We start from the raw sequence: 15,761 nt of genomic DNA on the forward strand, positions 1-15,761 counted from the left end.
AAGTAGTATGGATATCTCCCTTTCCGCAAGGGACCCTTACCAGAAAGGAGATTCTACTTTGAAGTGTGTCACCTCGTTTCAATGCCTTTCCGGTAGACGTCCCTTTATTCAAAGGACATTGGAGTGCCCATGTGTCACGAGTATACATAGAGCCCTTAATGTAACCTTTACTTTCTTTTTAAACTGCACTACCTTCAAGATTGGCCCACACATTTAGACTGCACTATCTCCGGGATCGGCCCAAATATTTCGTTGGGTAAAGCCACACTTTGGTTTCGGTTCTAGGCATGTGCAGTATGAACGAGCGCAGCTAATTTCATTTCGTCTTTTTGCTAATTGTGCATTATTACTGCTCAATACATAGCTCCACGCTAAGTGGGTATGTCTTTTTTGTTTCAAGCTTCAGCTTGACGACTTTTTTGTTGTCCTACATACACTAAAAGGCCTCAAATTGTCTAGAGACGAAGTGGTTCGACACCCAGATCCCATGAAGCCAAAATCAATCTGAAGTCACCAAAGAAGACCTTGTCTTAAAGGGCCCCACACCAGGTTTAGCCATTTTAAACAGTCAAGCGCAGTGCATTCTTTACAGGCTGCCGACCATGCCTGCAAGCTATTACAGTGCTGCGTGCTGCAAGAACAGCTGGAGTTTCAAACCAAATGTCCTGCGCCCTCTTTCTCGAGGAAGCTCTGCTCCCAGTCAGACATTCAATGTAGCATGCACAAACGCCGCAACGTAAAATGCAGTGCTAGCAACATCACTCCCCATGACACGTGACTTTGGTAATTTCTCCAACGTGGAACGCTCAATGCCGCCACTGAAAATATGCCGCACAGCAAATAAAAGAGAAGAGGAAAAAAGGAGGCAGGGCTCGTCCGGTGAACCCGACATGGTTGCTCGACTCCGGTATGGGAGGAAGCGGGGAAGGAACATCACTTTCGGAAGCTACTCAAGGAAGAGAGAGCCTCTGTTGGGAGTCGCGCTCGCTTCCTGGCGGTATATGCTAACAGGGCATTCAATTTCTTCTCTTAATCTCCTCCAATAATAAACTAATTTGAAAAATAATTTCTGTAAGACAACGGCTAGACAGCGTTCCAGAAATCCCAGTGTATAACTAAAATTTGCAATGGGGCCTGGTGAAGGGCCTTTAAAAAAAAAAAAATACACGGGCCGCCGGAGTGGCACATTAATTTTTTTTTTCTTTTCCAGTATTTTGCTTTAGTTTTCCTATAGGCGCAGACAACCAGTTTCCAGATCTAATTGTTATAACCAATAATGTGGCATGGGAACACTATAGTAGGTGGTTTATGTTCAAAGAACACAGACAAATTTTCATGGTGCCGTGGTATTGTTGAAAAACTGAGCAGTATTGTTAACAACCAGCAACGTTAAAAGTGGGTTTTACTGCGCTTCTTTTTCTCTAATTAAAATGTTTTGATGTCTGTCCCGTCAATGTCTTTCGTGCGACCAGGTCATAACGATGGAATTTTCTTGGCACTTAAATATTGAAATAAGTGGGTTCAACGGTACAGAGTAATCAGAGTTAGCCCAAAGGTAAAGCTTTTACTTCAAACTAGGGCTGAAAACTACTTTGAACTTTGGTTAAGACACCAAAACACCAAAAACGTCTCCAGTTGTTATAAATGATTGGTTTGAAAACCATACGTGTACATGTACAGAAGACTGAAAAGGTGTTTGTTCATGTTTATATGCAATCTTTCTTGTGTGTGTGTGTATATGTACGTGTGTGTGTGCGTATGTGTGTGCGCATGCATACGCGCGTGCGTGTGTGTCATGTGCTTGTGCAAGAGTGGCACGTGCTTGTGTGAGTAATATGTGAAAGTGTCTATGCGCATGCGTGAGTGTCATGTGCATGCGCGTGTCCATGTGCAAGCATGCATGTGCATGTATGCTCATGTGTGTGCCTGGATTCCGCTTCATGCCGATCTCCTATGGCTTAGTGCCAACCTCACCCAACAAATTTCGCTAGACTCACATTGTCATTGGGGTAGAGCACCTTGGAGATGTTCTCTGCCAGGTTCCGGTCGAGGACAGCCTGAATGTAGTCACCATTGTTGACTGCACAGATTCAGGTAAAGAACTTGTCTAAAGTGCTGCCACATCCAGATGTGCCAACAAGAACCGACAACACAAAGCATCCAGTGGCTCAAAGGCCCCCAATGCAACACACCATTCACAAACCCCTCTTTGAATAATAATGTCATGCTTGATCATATGCTTTGTGCACTACCAAGAAAATTTTGACACCTTTTGTCCAGTCTTCATTTCTCCTCTAAATAGTAAAAACTGAAATTAAGCTGCAACCACAACTACGCTACTGCTGCATATCATGTTAACAGCTGCAATATAATTATATGATTAGAGAAAAAGACTATAGAGATTCCTCCAGATCGTGCCAAGCCACATTTCAGTGCTGACCTCTAACATTAGAAACATTGAACTTTAAGCCCAATTTATTTCCATGAATCTAATTTTGGTTATACTAGTAGTACCCTGGTACTGTGTTTTTTACTCAGTACTTTGTGATTTGGGGCAATAGAACGAAGGTGCATTGACAATACAATTACTCATTAACTGCTTCAAGGTAATTTGGAGGATAAGACTCATCAATGGCAACCTACATTACAGATTACTGAGACATTTTAACACAGATAACTCAAGTAGGTTGAATTGTTCAAGGTAGGAGAAGTTTGCAGACTCAGTTGTTCAAGCTGATTTGTAGGATGAGTTGTTCAGGCTAAGAGAGTCAGTAGACCAATGATAGGAACCATTGTCACTCCCATTATCACGAACCACAAAAAGATAATTTCACATGACTGCCCACACAAGACACTTACAGAAGCGAAGGTTGAATTTGACGGGCGATTTGCATGACCACAGGCGCATGGTGTTGACAACGTTGTTGCGGAACCCAGGGATGGGGTTGTCGTAGGGCATGGCAAGCACAGTCTGAAAATTCACACGTAATCATAAACATAATTAAAGTTGCACATTTCATAGTTTCATGATCAACATCTCTAATAAGACCAAGGTGCGTGAAAGACCACATGGTGCAGCACTTCAGCCAATAAGGATCTTATCAAAGTAAAACCTATATTTTCTCCCAGTTCATACTTTCCTGTCTTAGACATTCAAGTATGATGGCCTTATTGCACTGAACATTAAATTACTTGCTCTTGTTTACTTTTTCAGTATCTGTAGTTTGTGGAAATTATGAAGGTTCATATTTTCCCGCATTCTTACGTACGCCATGTAAGCGAGGAGAGCAGATGCCTTTTTTCCCTCTTCTCGTGCGGGGCGCTGAGCCATGCTCCCTCAAGGGCTGCAGAAGATAGCGCCAGCCTTTCCTTTTCTCATAAAGAACCACTTAGTAGCCAGATGGCTTTTCGCGCAGTGGCACGACCCTCTTGGAAACCGGTTGCAAACGTAGCAGTGACGTGTACACGGAGCCCCGCGCCCATTGGACCGAGCCAAGAAAAAGGTGGTGCGGTCGAGATTGGCGCGGCTGGCAAAAGTCAGTAAGAGGGAAAGACTGCAAGCCACGACGAAGGAAGGAGCTCAGGTAAACATCTCGTTCCCATCCTTTGTCGCGCCCTGCTATTGTTCACCCTACTAACGACCCCACAAATGTCGTGGTCGTAACTAGCCTGCTTCCACGGAATCCTGTTGTTGCAATGTCACGTGTGCTTTCGAAGTGCGCGCACATTTTATCGCCTCATCTGGCGACCCTTCAGAGTTCAGACTATCACTAATAACACGCGCTCCTTCCTATCTTCCTGCCACTCGGCTACTTATAAATACGGTCTACACCTTTGAATAAACGTTCATTTTGTCCTACTGACTACGCTGATGCTTCACTGGCCCGGTGTTACTGTGAGCACGCGATGGCTATGCTACACCTGTGGAGCACTAAACGTTGTTGTGCTTGTTATTGTATCATGTGTTGCCGTGTTTCTCCTTGTCCTGGTACGTACCACCGAAGCCCGGCCATACAAGACAATCAAAAAGGAGTTGGCCATCAAGCCTAAGCCTTACACACAAAGGCGGCTTGAGAGAACCCGAGACTAAAATTTATGTGCCTCCATTTTCTCCATACATCCTCCTATTTTCTCTACAATGTCTCTTCTACGGCAACTTTCCTCTTCCATATCTCTACTCTGTTGCTCTGCATCAATTCCATGGCCGTGGGACAATTCAGGTGTCCACTGTAAAGTGAGATGGTTACCATGCCCGTGGCACTTCCTTTGCTTCTCCATTTGTCCTTCTAAATACAATAAACTACTACTACTACTACCACTTGAAAGCGTAAAAGGACACTAAAACACACTAAAAACAAGCACAGCCATACCTCAATATAACAAACAGACATAAAAAGTGTGGGGATGCGCGACTCTCACGCGTCTCCTGTGATCCGGCTTCACCACGTGGCTAAGCGCCGGCAGCGGTCGTGGTGGTTGCGGCGCATTGCGAGAGATGGCGCAAGTGTCGCGATGCTGACGCCACCGAACGGCGGGGTGACTTGGGAGAAAAAGGTCGAAGGCGCTTCCTCTTCGGCTTGGGATCAGCGACCAACACGCACGAACGCGTTGCGCGTGCGCCGGCCCGCTTCGCGGGATCGTCTCGCAAGGCTAAGAGCAGGACACCGGTATGGACGAACACGGATTGTTCGAACGCGCCACCGTTCGCGTGACCGTACACGCGAACGACTAGGCGATGGTGTCACAGCATGGGGCGAACATATTCGCTCGCTCTCGGGTCGCGGTGAGTTGGACTTCCTTGATTTGTGGCACGCCCATGTGAATGTTTTATTTGGTAATAATTCAGCTAGTGTGTATTAGTGTATGAAAGGTGCAATAAATGCCCTTTTGATTGTTTGCACTACTGTGTTGTCGTTCCTTTGTCCCAAGAGCATGAGTGAGACCCCACAAAAGTTATCGGACATAACAAAGTAGATACGAACTTTTCTCACCGATATCAGCGCATAACAATTATATGCTTATGACTATAGCATCAAACAAAAGGTATTTTCGTGTAAGATGCAACTTCATAATAACAAGACTCAACAGTAATAGGTTAATCTGCGTTAGGAAGTTATTCTTGTGCAATAGCAAAGCAGCCACTTTTCAGCCGTCTGCAGCGACCGGAAATTTCCTGCTGCCGAGTCATTCACATTGCATTGCAATGACATTGTGTCATTGGAGCTCTCAAGATACCACAAAAGAAAAAATTCACTAACAACTACAATACTCCCTAATGCGAAATTTGAGTGTAGCTCTATGCGTGGTTTCATTTCGCGATATATTGGCTGACACGGACAATCTGTCTGGTGCGGCACGTTGCAAACGAGCAAAGTGTGGTGCAACTGCCTCACTAATCTGGAGATCGCGAGAGCCAGAGCGTGGGTGACGTGTGGGTGCCATTCACAGCAGCCGCCACCGACAAACCTACCACATGACGCGCGCTACTTTGGCGCTATCTTGTAGCCATCGTCACGGCACTATGATTTTCTTTCCACGCTTTCGCCATACCCTCCTCCACTTTCCGCCTCATGGTTCCGCTGCATCCTCCTCTCCACTTTCCTCCTCACGTCTTTCATCCGCTGTTGTGCTCCGCATTCGTTTTCATCTTTTGCTGCGCTCGTTCGTTCAATTACGCTAACGCCACCACTCCCCATAGGAACGGGCGACTGAGAACTGTGCACTAAGCAACAAGAGTGCGTGACATTTTACTGCTACTACCATCTACTGAGCGTGCGCCAACTTATGCACCCCACACTTTTGCAATGTGTTTCAAGTTAGTGTGCTTTTCTTATCTCGCGACAATACCAAAGATAAACCCTCAGGAAGAAGCAATACTTCTGGGATTGCTGGCAAGCACATTTTTGGCTATGCATCAACAGCGGCAATGGTGGGTCCTGCCTGCTCTACAGACTCGCATTCCGATTGGTATGCGGCGGCAAAAATCGGTCTGGAACCAATCGGCGCCAAATTGGATTCTGTGCCACTCCAAACGCCGAATATCCCAGTGTGAACGTGCCCTTAACGTCAGAGAAGGCTTGGCAAACAAGATGCAAAAAAGGATGGGCAGTGACTTACCAATAGTACATTGCTCACGGTAAGGCTGATGTTTCTAGTATTCCAGAAGTGTTACTTGCCAATCCAGCATTTGCTTAGCCAACTTAGCCGCTACAGTGTCCCTTTAAAAGCAACTTGCGTCAAATGTGACCGACAGAGCTGACAAAGGCCCTAGCAGGTCTAGGTGCAGTGTGTGCAGCCACTGACCTGTGTGTCGACCCACTTGAAGCCCTTGTTGGTCTTCTCCACACGGCCATAGAAGTTGACGGGAATCATGTATTCCGGGCGAGCCTTCTCCCACGGGTTTCCAAAGCGAAGCCAGTCATCTGGCTCTTCAGTCTGTAAGACAGGGACCAGGCCGCACACAACAGCAATGTCTACAATGTAATAAGGGTATAGGAGGGCTGCATGACTAGATTTGGTGCCGAAAATACAATCAAGGAGACAAACGAACATGCACTCCCATTTCATACATAGCATTTCATACAATGCTATAGAGGCTAGAGATATGAAATATGAAAGACATAGGAAAATATAGCTATCTGGCATGCAGATATAGGTATCACGGTACTATCTGGTTTGCTTCATGTTCACCTGACGGTGAGGTGCAATTAGCACATCACTCATGGGCGTCTAAATCCAAAAAGGACATGACAGTTGTGCTCTTTGGCACTTCAGTTTTGCTTTTCTGTGTGAAATCGGTTTGAATTTATTATGAGGCAAAATTTTGTGGCACCTACTTATAATATCTGGAAATGGTTACGAGCACCTAGGATGATGCACTTCAAGTCTTCTATTGCGGTCAATCGTCAGGCCTTTTGGCTAAAAAGTTAGTCTAACTTGCATAATTACTCGTCTAATTCACTACCTTGAGTCATTTTTAAATGTGCACCTCTGTGGTAAAAGCAATAAAGAGGAAATCATTTAATTATCTTGTCTTCTGTACATCTCATCTTCATCACTCTGTACATACACACGCATAAACAAGAAAAGTGAAGTTGCTAGTCAGCACGTTTATGTGTCTTGCATCCTTTCGTCCACGTCTTGCATTCTTTTGTTTACATCTCTCATGCCACTTTACCATTCCTACTTTTGACAACTGACAGGTGATATCTGTGCCTAGGTACATGCACTGTTAGAAACACATACCAAGTGCTCCGGGATTTTATAATGCCAGCGTAGCATTTAAGCTCGCGTTATCACCAAGGCATCCACCTGCTCGCCATTGGTGATCTTCTGCGTGAAGATACCGTACTCGTAGCGGATGCCATATCCATAGGCTGCCAGGCCAAGCGTGGCCATAGAATCGAGGAAGCAGGCTGCCAGCCGACCCAGGCCGCCATTGCCCAGACCGGCATCTTCCTCGATTTCCTCCAGTTCCTCAATGTCCAGACCCATCTGCGCAAGCCAACGTAGAAGGCCCAAAGTTGAGGTGAACGCAGACGTATGCAAGAAAAGTTGGCAGTTTCATCCAATAGGCGAAGCATTGACACTGAAAGTGAAGGTTAGCGTTGAACTTAAACTCCTCGGCCAGCATTCTAACTATATACCGGTGCGACATGTTGGCATAACGCAGCATGCAAGGCAACTCCTGCTGGGAAAAATAACAGCACCCTGGCCACTACCAGGCGTCTCACGAGTCACAACACTGGCATGATGAGCACTGCCATTGGCATTGCAGGCATCACGCCTCAATGATGCATGAGATCAGACCAACAGGAAACTATCGGTGTCCAGAGAAATATTAAATTACATTAGCCTGATGTTTAGTGCTCAGACTAGCTAGAACATACACACAGCAAATCAGTATGAATGCTAGTGTGATTATAACGTGCATGGGCACAATGCCCATCCCAGCAGAAGGCAGAATGCTGCCCTTGCTCGGCCAGCAAGGCGTTTGAGCGTAGCATTGACTACGCATCCACATAGTTCATCGTTTTGGCAGCCAAACAAACTACGGATCTGCATCTCTAGAGACCCTCCGACCTTCCAAAACAGTTACATAACAAAAATACAATAAACAAAAATATTGCAAACACAGCTAACTATATGAAGAGAGTAGTAATTGGTGAAATTAAAATCTTTGGACATTTTGGGCTGTGCACATTTCTTAAGTTACGTGCAAGACTAGGACCCAAAAATTGACACTCACATAAGTATCGTTTCGTGATTTGAAACCACCTTAATCTGCTTCAATCCCCATTAATCCACTTTAATTCACCTTCATTCACTTTACTCCACCATACTCTAACTTCACAACTCCAAATTAATCTACCTTAATCCACCTTGCTCCGACTTGTACCAAATTTAATCCATTTTAATCCCACTTTAATCTACCTTCATTCACTTTACTTCACTTAATTCACTTTACTGCAGCTTAAGTCACCTCACTTTAACTTGTTCTAACTTTATTTCACTTTACGTCACTGCAATTCACCTTAATTCATGTTAATTACTCATAATTACGAATAATTACCATTGTTATACCATTTACCATCTTCTATATTACTTCTGAGGTCACGCAAGACCCTGATGACGTAACCTCCTCCCCATTGGCTGCACCATCACGTGCCCAACGACACACACAAACTAGGCCACACATTTAGTCAGCCAGATGGCTGCGACATGACGTGTGCAATGACGCACGCACTAGGCACACCTTTAGTCAACCAGAATTGTGGAGCAGCCATGCCGTCGGGGAAGCGTGCTCGTCTCGCACCCCAGAGGGCGGGTTCGATTCCCACCCAGACCGAAATTTACCAAATTTTATTTTCGAATTTACTTTGTTTACAGGAACCTCCCTGAGAAATGCGACGTAAATCCGAGCATTCTTTTTTTACGTGGATTTTCTGTGGATCACGCTGGATTTTCTGCTTCATGGGACATGTAATGCTTTGGCATTAACAATACCTGCCATGGCAGATTAGTGGCTACGGCGTTGCGCTACTGAGCTTGAGGTCACAGGTTCGATTCCAGCCATGATGGTTGCTCTCATCGCTACAGAGTGTCTCATAATCAGATCGTTGTTTTGGCACACAAGAGCTCAGAATTTAAAGCTTAAACCTATAATTACCAATACAAAATTAATACGAAGCAAAATTAGTGCATAGACGAATAACAAATAAAATATAACAAAGCCCGTTATGTGAATTCATTGAACTTAACGCCTCAAATCAAACATACAATTAATGACAGATGCTGTAGTGTACACGTCTCCGTAACAGTGAATTAATCTGTCTTTCAGATTCCTACTGCTGATGCCGCAGCCAATGCAGAAATGCACTACTCTACACTGCAATGGAAGCACCAAAATGAATGCTCTGTTTTGCTAAGCTCCTGCATCAAGAGACAGCATTCCTGGATGTATATTTCATTTCGTGGAATTGTGCACATGGTAAACTTGACAAACTGTGCCAATTTCAAATGAGGTTAATTAAATTAAATTACCCAATTTTCGTTGGCCTACTGCCTTTCTGATGCATTTGGAAGCTGCTCAATTCAAATATCTGCGCTATTTCAATTTATTTCAAACTTTTTGGCTGCCCGGAAGTAGAGCAATTCAGCCATTAACAGCTGATGAAACAACATTAAAATGGTGGGGATAGTCCAAATGTGCTCAGTTATCATGCTTGGACTGATACAGTGTCGGGCACCCACTAGTATATCATGCCAATGATCCGGTCTTCTGTTCCTGACTGACAAAAAAAAATATTAAATTATGACATTTACTGTACTGAAACTGTGCAGCAACACTCCACAGTTTCAGGACGTGCAGGACAGAAAACTGCATATTTTAATCCTTTTCTTGTAAGTCATGAACACAAGATCGGGTCATTGGCATGATTTGTGCCATAGGGAGGAGGTGGTTAATGCGCGCCTAAATTTGAGTACATGAGTGTTCTTGCATTCTACATTGTGTTTCTTTAAAGTTGGGATAATTCAAACAAAAATATGTGAGATTCCTATGAGGGTTTGAAAATGCCTACCCTTTAGCCCTCCTCACATGAGCCTACAAGCAGAAGGTCACGCCTGAAAGAGGCTGCACATTGTATGCACCCAGTTACAACCCTGCCCAACAAGAGGCCCCAAGAAGTCTACGCAGACCTTAACTGCTGACACACGTTTCTTATCAATAGGAGGCTTTCCTCATGAAAGTCTCGCTGGTTTAAAAGTTCGTTCACCAACTCAAACCTGGTTGAATCTTTACGAGTGCCTGACCCTGCAAAGTCTGCAAACAGACCGGGGATTGAGATTACGTTAACTGCTGCCTCCGCGCAGCAGGCATGCTCAATCTTGACACTGCTTTGCATGTTGAGCGGCACGCAACACATCTATACGCATCTTTCCGGAAAGCTATCTTGAGTCCCTGAATGTTATCAATGCGGCGCTATGAATGCCCCACTCTTGGCTTGGGGCATGCTAAAGAAAGGGCCTGTTTATGCCTCGACAGTGCATTAAGGTTAAACTGCCCATTATCACTTTGTATGATGGGCTCTCCTGTCCTCCTATTGCCGAGGCCAACAAAAACCAACCTTGGAGGTGTCAAGTCCATAAAAAAAAGAAAAAAAGAAGAAAAGAAATTGCCTGGCAGCACGCATTCACACACACAAGAGACGTTCGTTGTCTCACTGCTTTTAATGCACAGCTCTCTTAGCCAAAGGAAGATTTTGAATTTTAAGAGAAAGCTTTAATCTGATTTCCCTGTCAAAACACTACAAAGTGAAAGGCGTGATAGTTCATCAAGAACTGCTGAACCTACTTGAAATAAATTAGTTGCATTCAAGTGAGAAAGCAAAATTCTCTACCTACTGTTGCAAGCAATTTTCATTTCGGGCATAAACTGCGTAGGAAGGAAGGAAAAAAAGAGGTGAAAGGCAGAGAGGTTAACCAGGTTAAGTGTCCGGTTGGCTACTCTGCACAGGGGGATGGGGTAAGGACAGAAAAGATTAGAAAACAAGAGAAGATAAAAAATAATAATAATAAAAAAAGAATGCATCAGTTCACACATTATATAGTTTTTCAATAAGTCCTGTTTCTTTTAAAAAGCATACTAGCGCATTTAAAGTAGTTCCTGCCAACGTCGGCTGGGACCAGGGACCAAGAATTCTGGCTTCCGTAAGGGGACGGCTGTCAATCTTGTCGAGTGTGGTGCTGAGGACTTTCCTTTGTGCACTAAAATGACGACAATCAAACAGAAGATGTGCTATCGTCTCTTAGCACTCGCAGATTTCACAATCTGAACTTGTGGCCATTCTGATAAGGTAGTAAAAAGTACGCATTGGTAAAAGCTCCTCCAAGCCATAGGCAACAAATGAGGGTTACCCCTCGTCGTGGTAAGCCATGTGGAAGGCGGAGCTTCAGATTAGGACCTAGGGAACAGAGGCGCTGGTTTTTAAAGTCTGTTGAATTCCAGTGGGCTAACGTAAGCTCGCGAGCAAGCGCACGGAGCTTTCCCACTGCGTCTGTTCTGGACATAGGGATAGCGACGCAATCAGCACTGGTATGTGAAGATCGAGCGGCTGCGTCTGCTTGCTCATTTCCAAGGATACCAAAGTGACTTGGCAGCCATTGAAAGACGATGTCATGTCCTTTGTCAACTGCCAGATGGTAAATTTCGCGTGTCCGCGACAAGTCATTCGTGGGGTCCACGGCGTAGTGCAGAGAGAAAACTCTGGAGAGCGGCCTTGGAATCGCAGAAGATGGACCATTTCTGGGGCAGTTCCCGATTGATAAATTTCATTCCTGCACGCAGAGCTGCAAGTTCGACAGCCGTCGTTGATGGCATGTCCGATGTCCTGAATTTTATCACTGTAGATTTTGCTGAGACAAATACTGCAGCTTCTGAAATAGGAGTGCATGACTGAGCCACCGGCGTAAACATATAAGCGGTCACTGTGGACCTCATGTAGTAGCAGTAATGCTGCCTGCTTCAATGCTGCTGATAGCATTTGCGTCTTCTTCTTGACGCCTGGAACGGTAAGGCATATTCGAGGTGAATGCAGAGACCACAGTGGCAACGAAGGCCATGCTGCTGTGACATAATTCGATGGTAGCGATGCTCCGTGAGTAGTCAGGAGAAGGCTAACACTCGTATGCGGCCTAGTTGTTGGGAGGCAAGCAAGACGGTGAAAAGGCGTCCGTGCAACATGTCGAATTTACACTCTTAGAGTGTCGACTGCAATGTACATTGATATAGGGTGGTCACGCGCTATGGCGATCGTGGCCGCTGTGGATGCACACTTAGGGAGGCCGAGGCACGTCCATAGAACTTGGGCTTGCATACTCTGGAGCGTTCGAAGGTTCATTTTACTGGTGCTTCCCAGCACGGACAAGCTGTATCTTAGGAAGCCCATAAATAATGCATGGTACAGCTATAGCGTCAATTGCACAGATGCGCCCCAAAACTTTCCGCTGACAAATTTGAATACATGCGCTATTGCAGTCAACCTCTTTTTCATATACTGTAAAAGCTCGATGATACGATCACGGCTAATACGAATTTCCGGATGATACGAATTTTTCTGTGGTCCCGGCCGAGCCCCATTACTTTGCAACGTGCTAGAGAACGGTTGTTACGAATCAATTTTCAGCCTGCGTCGGTTGATACGAATAAACGCCGCCCCACCGATGGCCGCGAATGAGAACAGCGCGCAGTCACGCGCTTTCTCTCCTTGTCTTTTGGTGCGGAGGCACGGCGCCAGACAGCGCGGACTCCGCGACTGGGCGCGAAGAGCTTGAAGCGGTGGCGCTTTTGGTGCTTTTGTACTCTTCCTCCTTTTCTGCGAGCCGTCAGATGGAGTGGCTGCTGCGCTTCGGGCCGCGTTCTTCGTGTTTGCGCCATTTTGCCTAGTCGCAGCGAGCTATGTCTCGCAAGCAGAAAGCACTCTCCTTTAAAGAGAAATTAGACATTCTTCGAAAGGTCGATGAGGATCCCAAGAGGAAGCGGACAGAGTTGGCTAAGGAGCTAGGCCTCGCAACGTCAACACTGAGCACAATTGTTGCACAGCGAGACTATCATGAAAAACGTGCTTTCATTCAACGTCAGCGCGAAGCAAGCGAATTCGAACACGCTTATTTCGAACATACCGTGCACCGCGCCAAATCACGCGGCGGCGCCTCCGACCGGCATTGCTCCGACACGGCCATAGAGCAAAAGCTCAGGAGAGACCCCTCAATGCCGCGCGCGAAGGAACGGGGGAAAAAAAAAAAAAAAAAGAACCCGCCGCGGAAATTTACTTCTCTCTCAAATTACAAGGTCGCCGTTTCTGCATCGCGCCGGAACAAGCATGAAAGCGTGTACGTGCCGACTAGAGTGTTCTAGACAACCGTATTCTAGCACACACTAGTGCCGACGTCTCAGCCACGCGGATAAAATGGCAGTGAACCCTTCTCTATTTTCTAGTCACATGTTGACCTTGCACGCTGCGGCAGCAGCGCAGAGGGAAGCAGCGGCGGAGGCACAGTCGGGCCAACGAAACTGCCACGCCCGCAAACGCTCGCTTCCCGATAACGGCAGAAAACGAAACTTCAGGGGGTATAAGCTGGCGCCAGCACGGCGGCGGGCGCGCACGGAGTCGAAGGTGAGAGAGCTACGAGGGAGTTGAGAGGGAGGGCGAGGGGAGCCACCGAAGTGGCGGAGTTGACGCGGCCAAATCCGCTTTCCTGCCGCCCTCCTCCCTCACCTTCGACGGTCTCCGCGCGCACCCGTGTGCCGGCGACGCCCACTCGCTCCCTGAAGCTTCGTTTTCTGTCGTTATCGGGAAGCGACCGTTAGCCGGCGCGGGCAGTTTCGTGGCCCGCGCTTGCTATGCGCTTGCGCGCCGCGATATTTCAGGACTCGCACCGTTCGTGCATCGTGCTATAGTGCACGAATACTTCAAAAATACGTCCTTTTAATTCGAACTAATTTTCGGGCCCCTTCGAGTTCGAATTATCGAGATTCGACAGTAGTTTTAATTGTGTTTCGATGATACGAATTTCGGCTAATACGAATATTTTTCGTGACCCCGTGAGATTCGTATCATCGAGCTTTTACTGTATGAAATATGTGCGTCCAAGATAAATCACGGTCGATGATGACTCCAAGGAAGCAGGGCTTTGTTTCGTAGGCAATTACGTGTCCATTTATGCATATAACATATGGAGTCACTGTTTTTCGCATAAATGCGACTAATCGGCACTTTTCGGAGGATAGTTCTAGGCCTTTCATACACAGGTAAGACGACGTTTGTGTGACCGCCTTCTGCAGTCTCGCTCGTATCTGCGGACGAGTCACGCCGGACGCCCAGATGCAGATATCATCTGCATAGATGGATATATAGACCGTCCTTGGCAATGATCCAACAAGGCCTAGCAGTGCTACATTGAAGAGCGTGGGGCTTAACACTCCGCCTTGTGGCACACCTTTGCTGGTGACATGGTGGGATGTCATTCCATCCTCTGTAAGTACGAAGAAGGATCTATCCTCCAAATAGTTGTGAATCCAGCGCAGTGCACGGCCACCAATGCCCACATCGGTCAAAGCATCAAAGATTGCTTGGTGCGCTACATTATCATATGCGCCTTTCACATCAAGAAACATTGCCACCGTTAATCGTTTCATGCTCTTTTGGTGTTGAATCGATTTTACCAAATCGAGCCCGTTATCGACTGATGACCGACTGCGCTGGAAGCCCGCCATTGCATTCGGATATACTTCATTATGTTTTAAGTACCATTCAAGGCACGTGAACACCATCCTTTCCATTAGTTTCCCTATGCAACTGGCAAGAGCGATGGGTCGGTACGATGCCAAGTCTAATGGAGATTTAGAGCGCTTAAGTAAAGGTATCATCAGGTGGCTGACCTCCCACTCACAAGGAATCAATCCTTCACGCCAGGATTCGTTGTATCTTTCCAAGAGTACACTGCGGGCTTTGTGGCCAAGGTGTCCAAGTGCCTTGTATGTGACTCTGTCGGGCCCAGGCGATGATGACTTCCTACAAGTCGCCAGCGCAGCTTCTAGCTCCTCCATAGAGAACAAGAGATCCATGCGAGAGTCCTGGGATACTGCAACATCATGTGCTAAGGATACAGGTCGTGATGGCAAGCCAGCGATTCTTGCACAGAAATCCTCAGCAACGTCGATCTCACGTCGTCCTTGATGCAAGGCAAGAGACTTAAAAGGGTGGCGCTGTTGCGGAGATGATTGTAGGCAACGCAGAGTTCTCCATATGTGGGACAGAGGCTTTCGAGGATCCAAAGACTTGCAAAAGGATTTCCACTTCTGATATTGTAGCATATCGATGCGGCGCTGGATTTTCTTTTGGATCCGCCTCGCCTCCCTCAGATCATGAATACATTTGGTTGGTGCATCTGTATCTTCTTTCCCCGCATCAGCGAATCGCTCGAAGCCTTTCCAATTCACCTTCATATTCATTATACTTTGAAGAAGGCCTAAAAGTGAACATAACCTCTTGCAGTGCATTTCTAATCTGATTCTCTAGAAATTATAGGTGGCCTTTTTGACATTCGTCTTCCATAAGTGATCTGAACTTCGTCCAGTCTGTTCTACAGAGGGCGGTAAATAGAGACTTGGCCACTCCCTTGATCTTCAAATCGGTAGGAACATGATCACTTCCATGGGTTTCTATGTCTGAGAACCACTTTATACTGCTTCGAAGACA

At 46.2% G+C, this 15,761-nt stretch overlaps 2 protein-coding genes across 7 annotated transcripts in view; both read right to left on the reverse strand.

Moving 5' to 3' along the window:
- Positions 1 to 15,761, reverse strand: part of LOC119457972 (glycogen phosphorylase-like) — a 211,371-nt gene that overhangs the window by 34,803 nt on the left and 160,807 nt on the right. The gene's annotated exons all lie outside the window — the stretch shown is intronic.
- LOC119457973 (glycogen phosphorylase-like) overlaps positions 1 to 15,761 on the reverse strand; it is a 63,244-nt gene that overhangs the window by 33,036 nt on the left and 14,447 nt on the right. For both annotated transcript variants that reach the window (XM_037719758.2, XM_037719759.2), the window contains exons 3-6: positions 7,312 to 7,494; positions 6,304 to 6,435; positions 2,860 to 2,971; positions 1,998 to 2,080 (exon numbers count right to left, since the gene is read on the reverse strand). In XM_037719758.2, coding sequence (XP_037575686.1) covers positions 1,998 to 2,080; positions 2,860 to 2,971; positions 6,304 to 6,435; positions 7,312 to 7,494 — 510 coding nt within the window. The remainder of the gene's footprint in view (positions 1 to 1,997; positions 2,081 to 2,859; positions 2,972 to 6,303; positions 6,436 to 7,311; positions 7,495 to 15,761) is intronic.

Source organism: Dermacentor silvarum, chromosome 7 (genome assembly GCF_013339745.2).
Source record: "Dermacentor silvarum isolate Dsil-2018 chromosome 7, BIME_Dsil_1.4, whole genome shotgun sequence".
NCBI classification, from domain to species: domain Eukaryota; kingdom Metazoa; phylum Arthropoda; class Arachnida; order Ixodida; family Ixodidae; genus Dermacentor; species Dermacentor silvarum.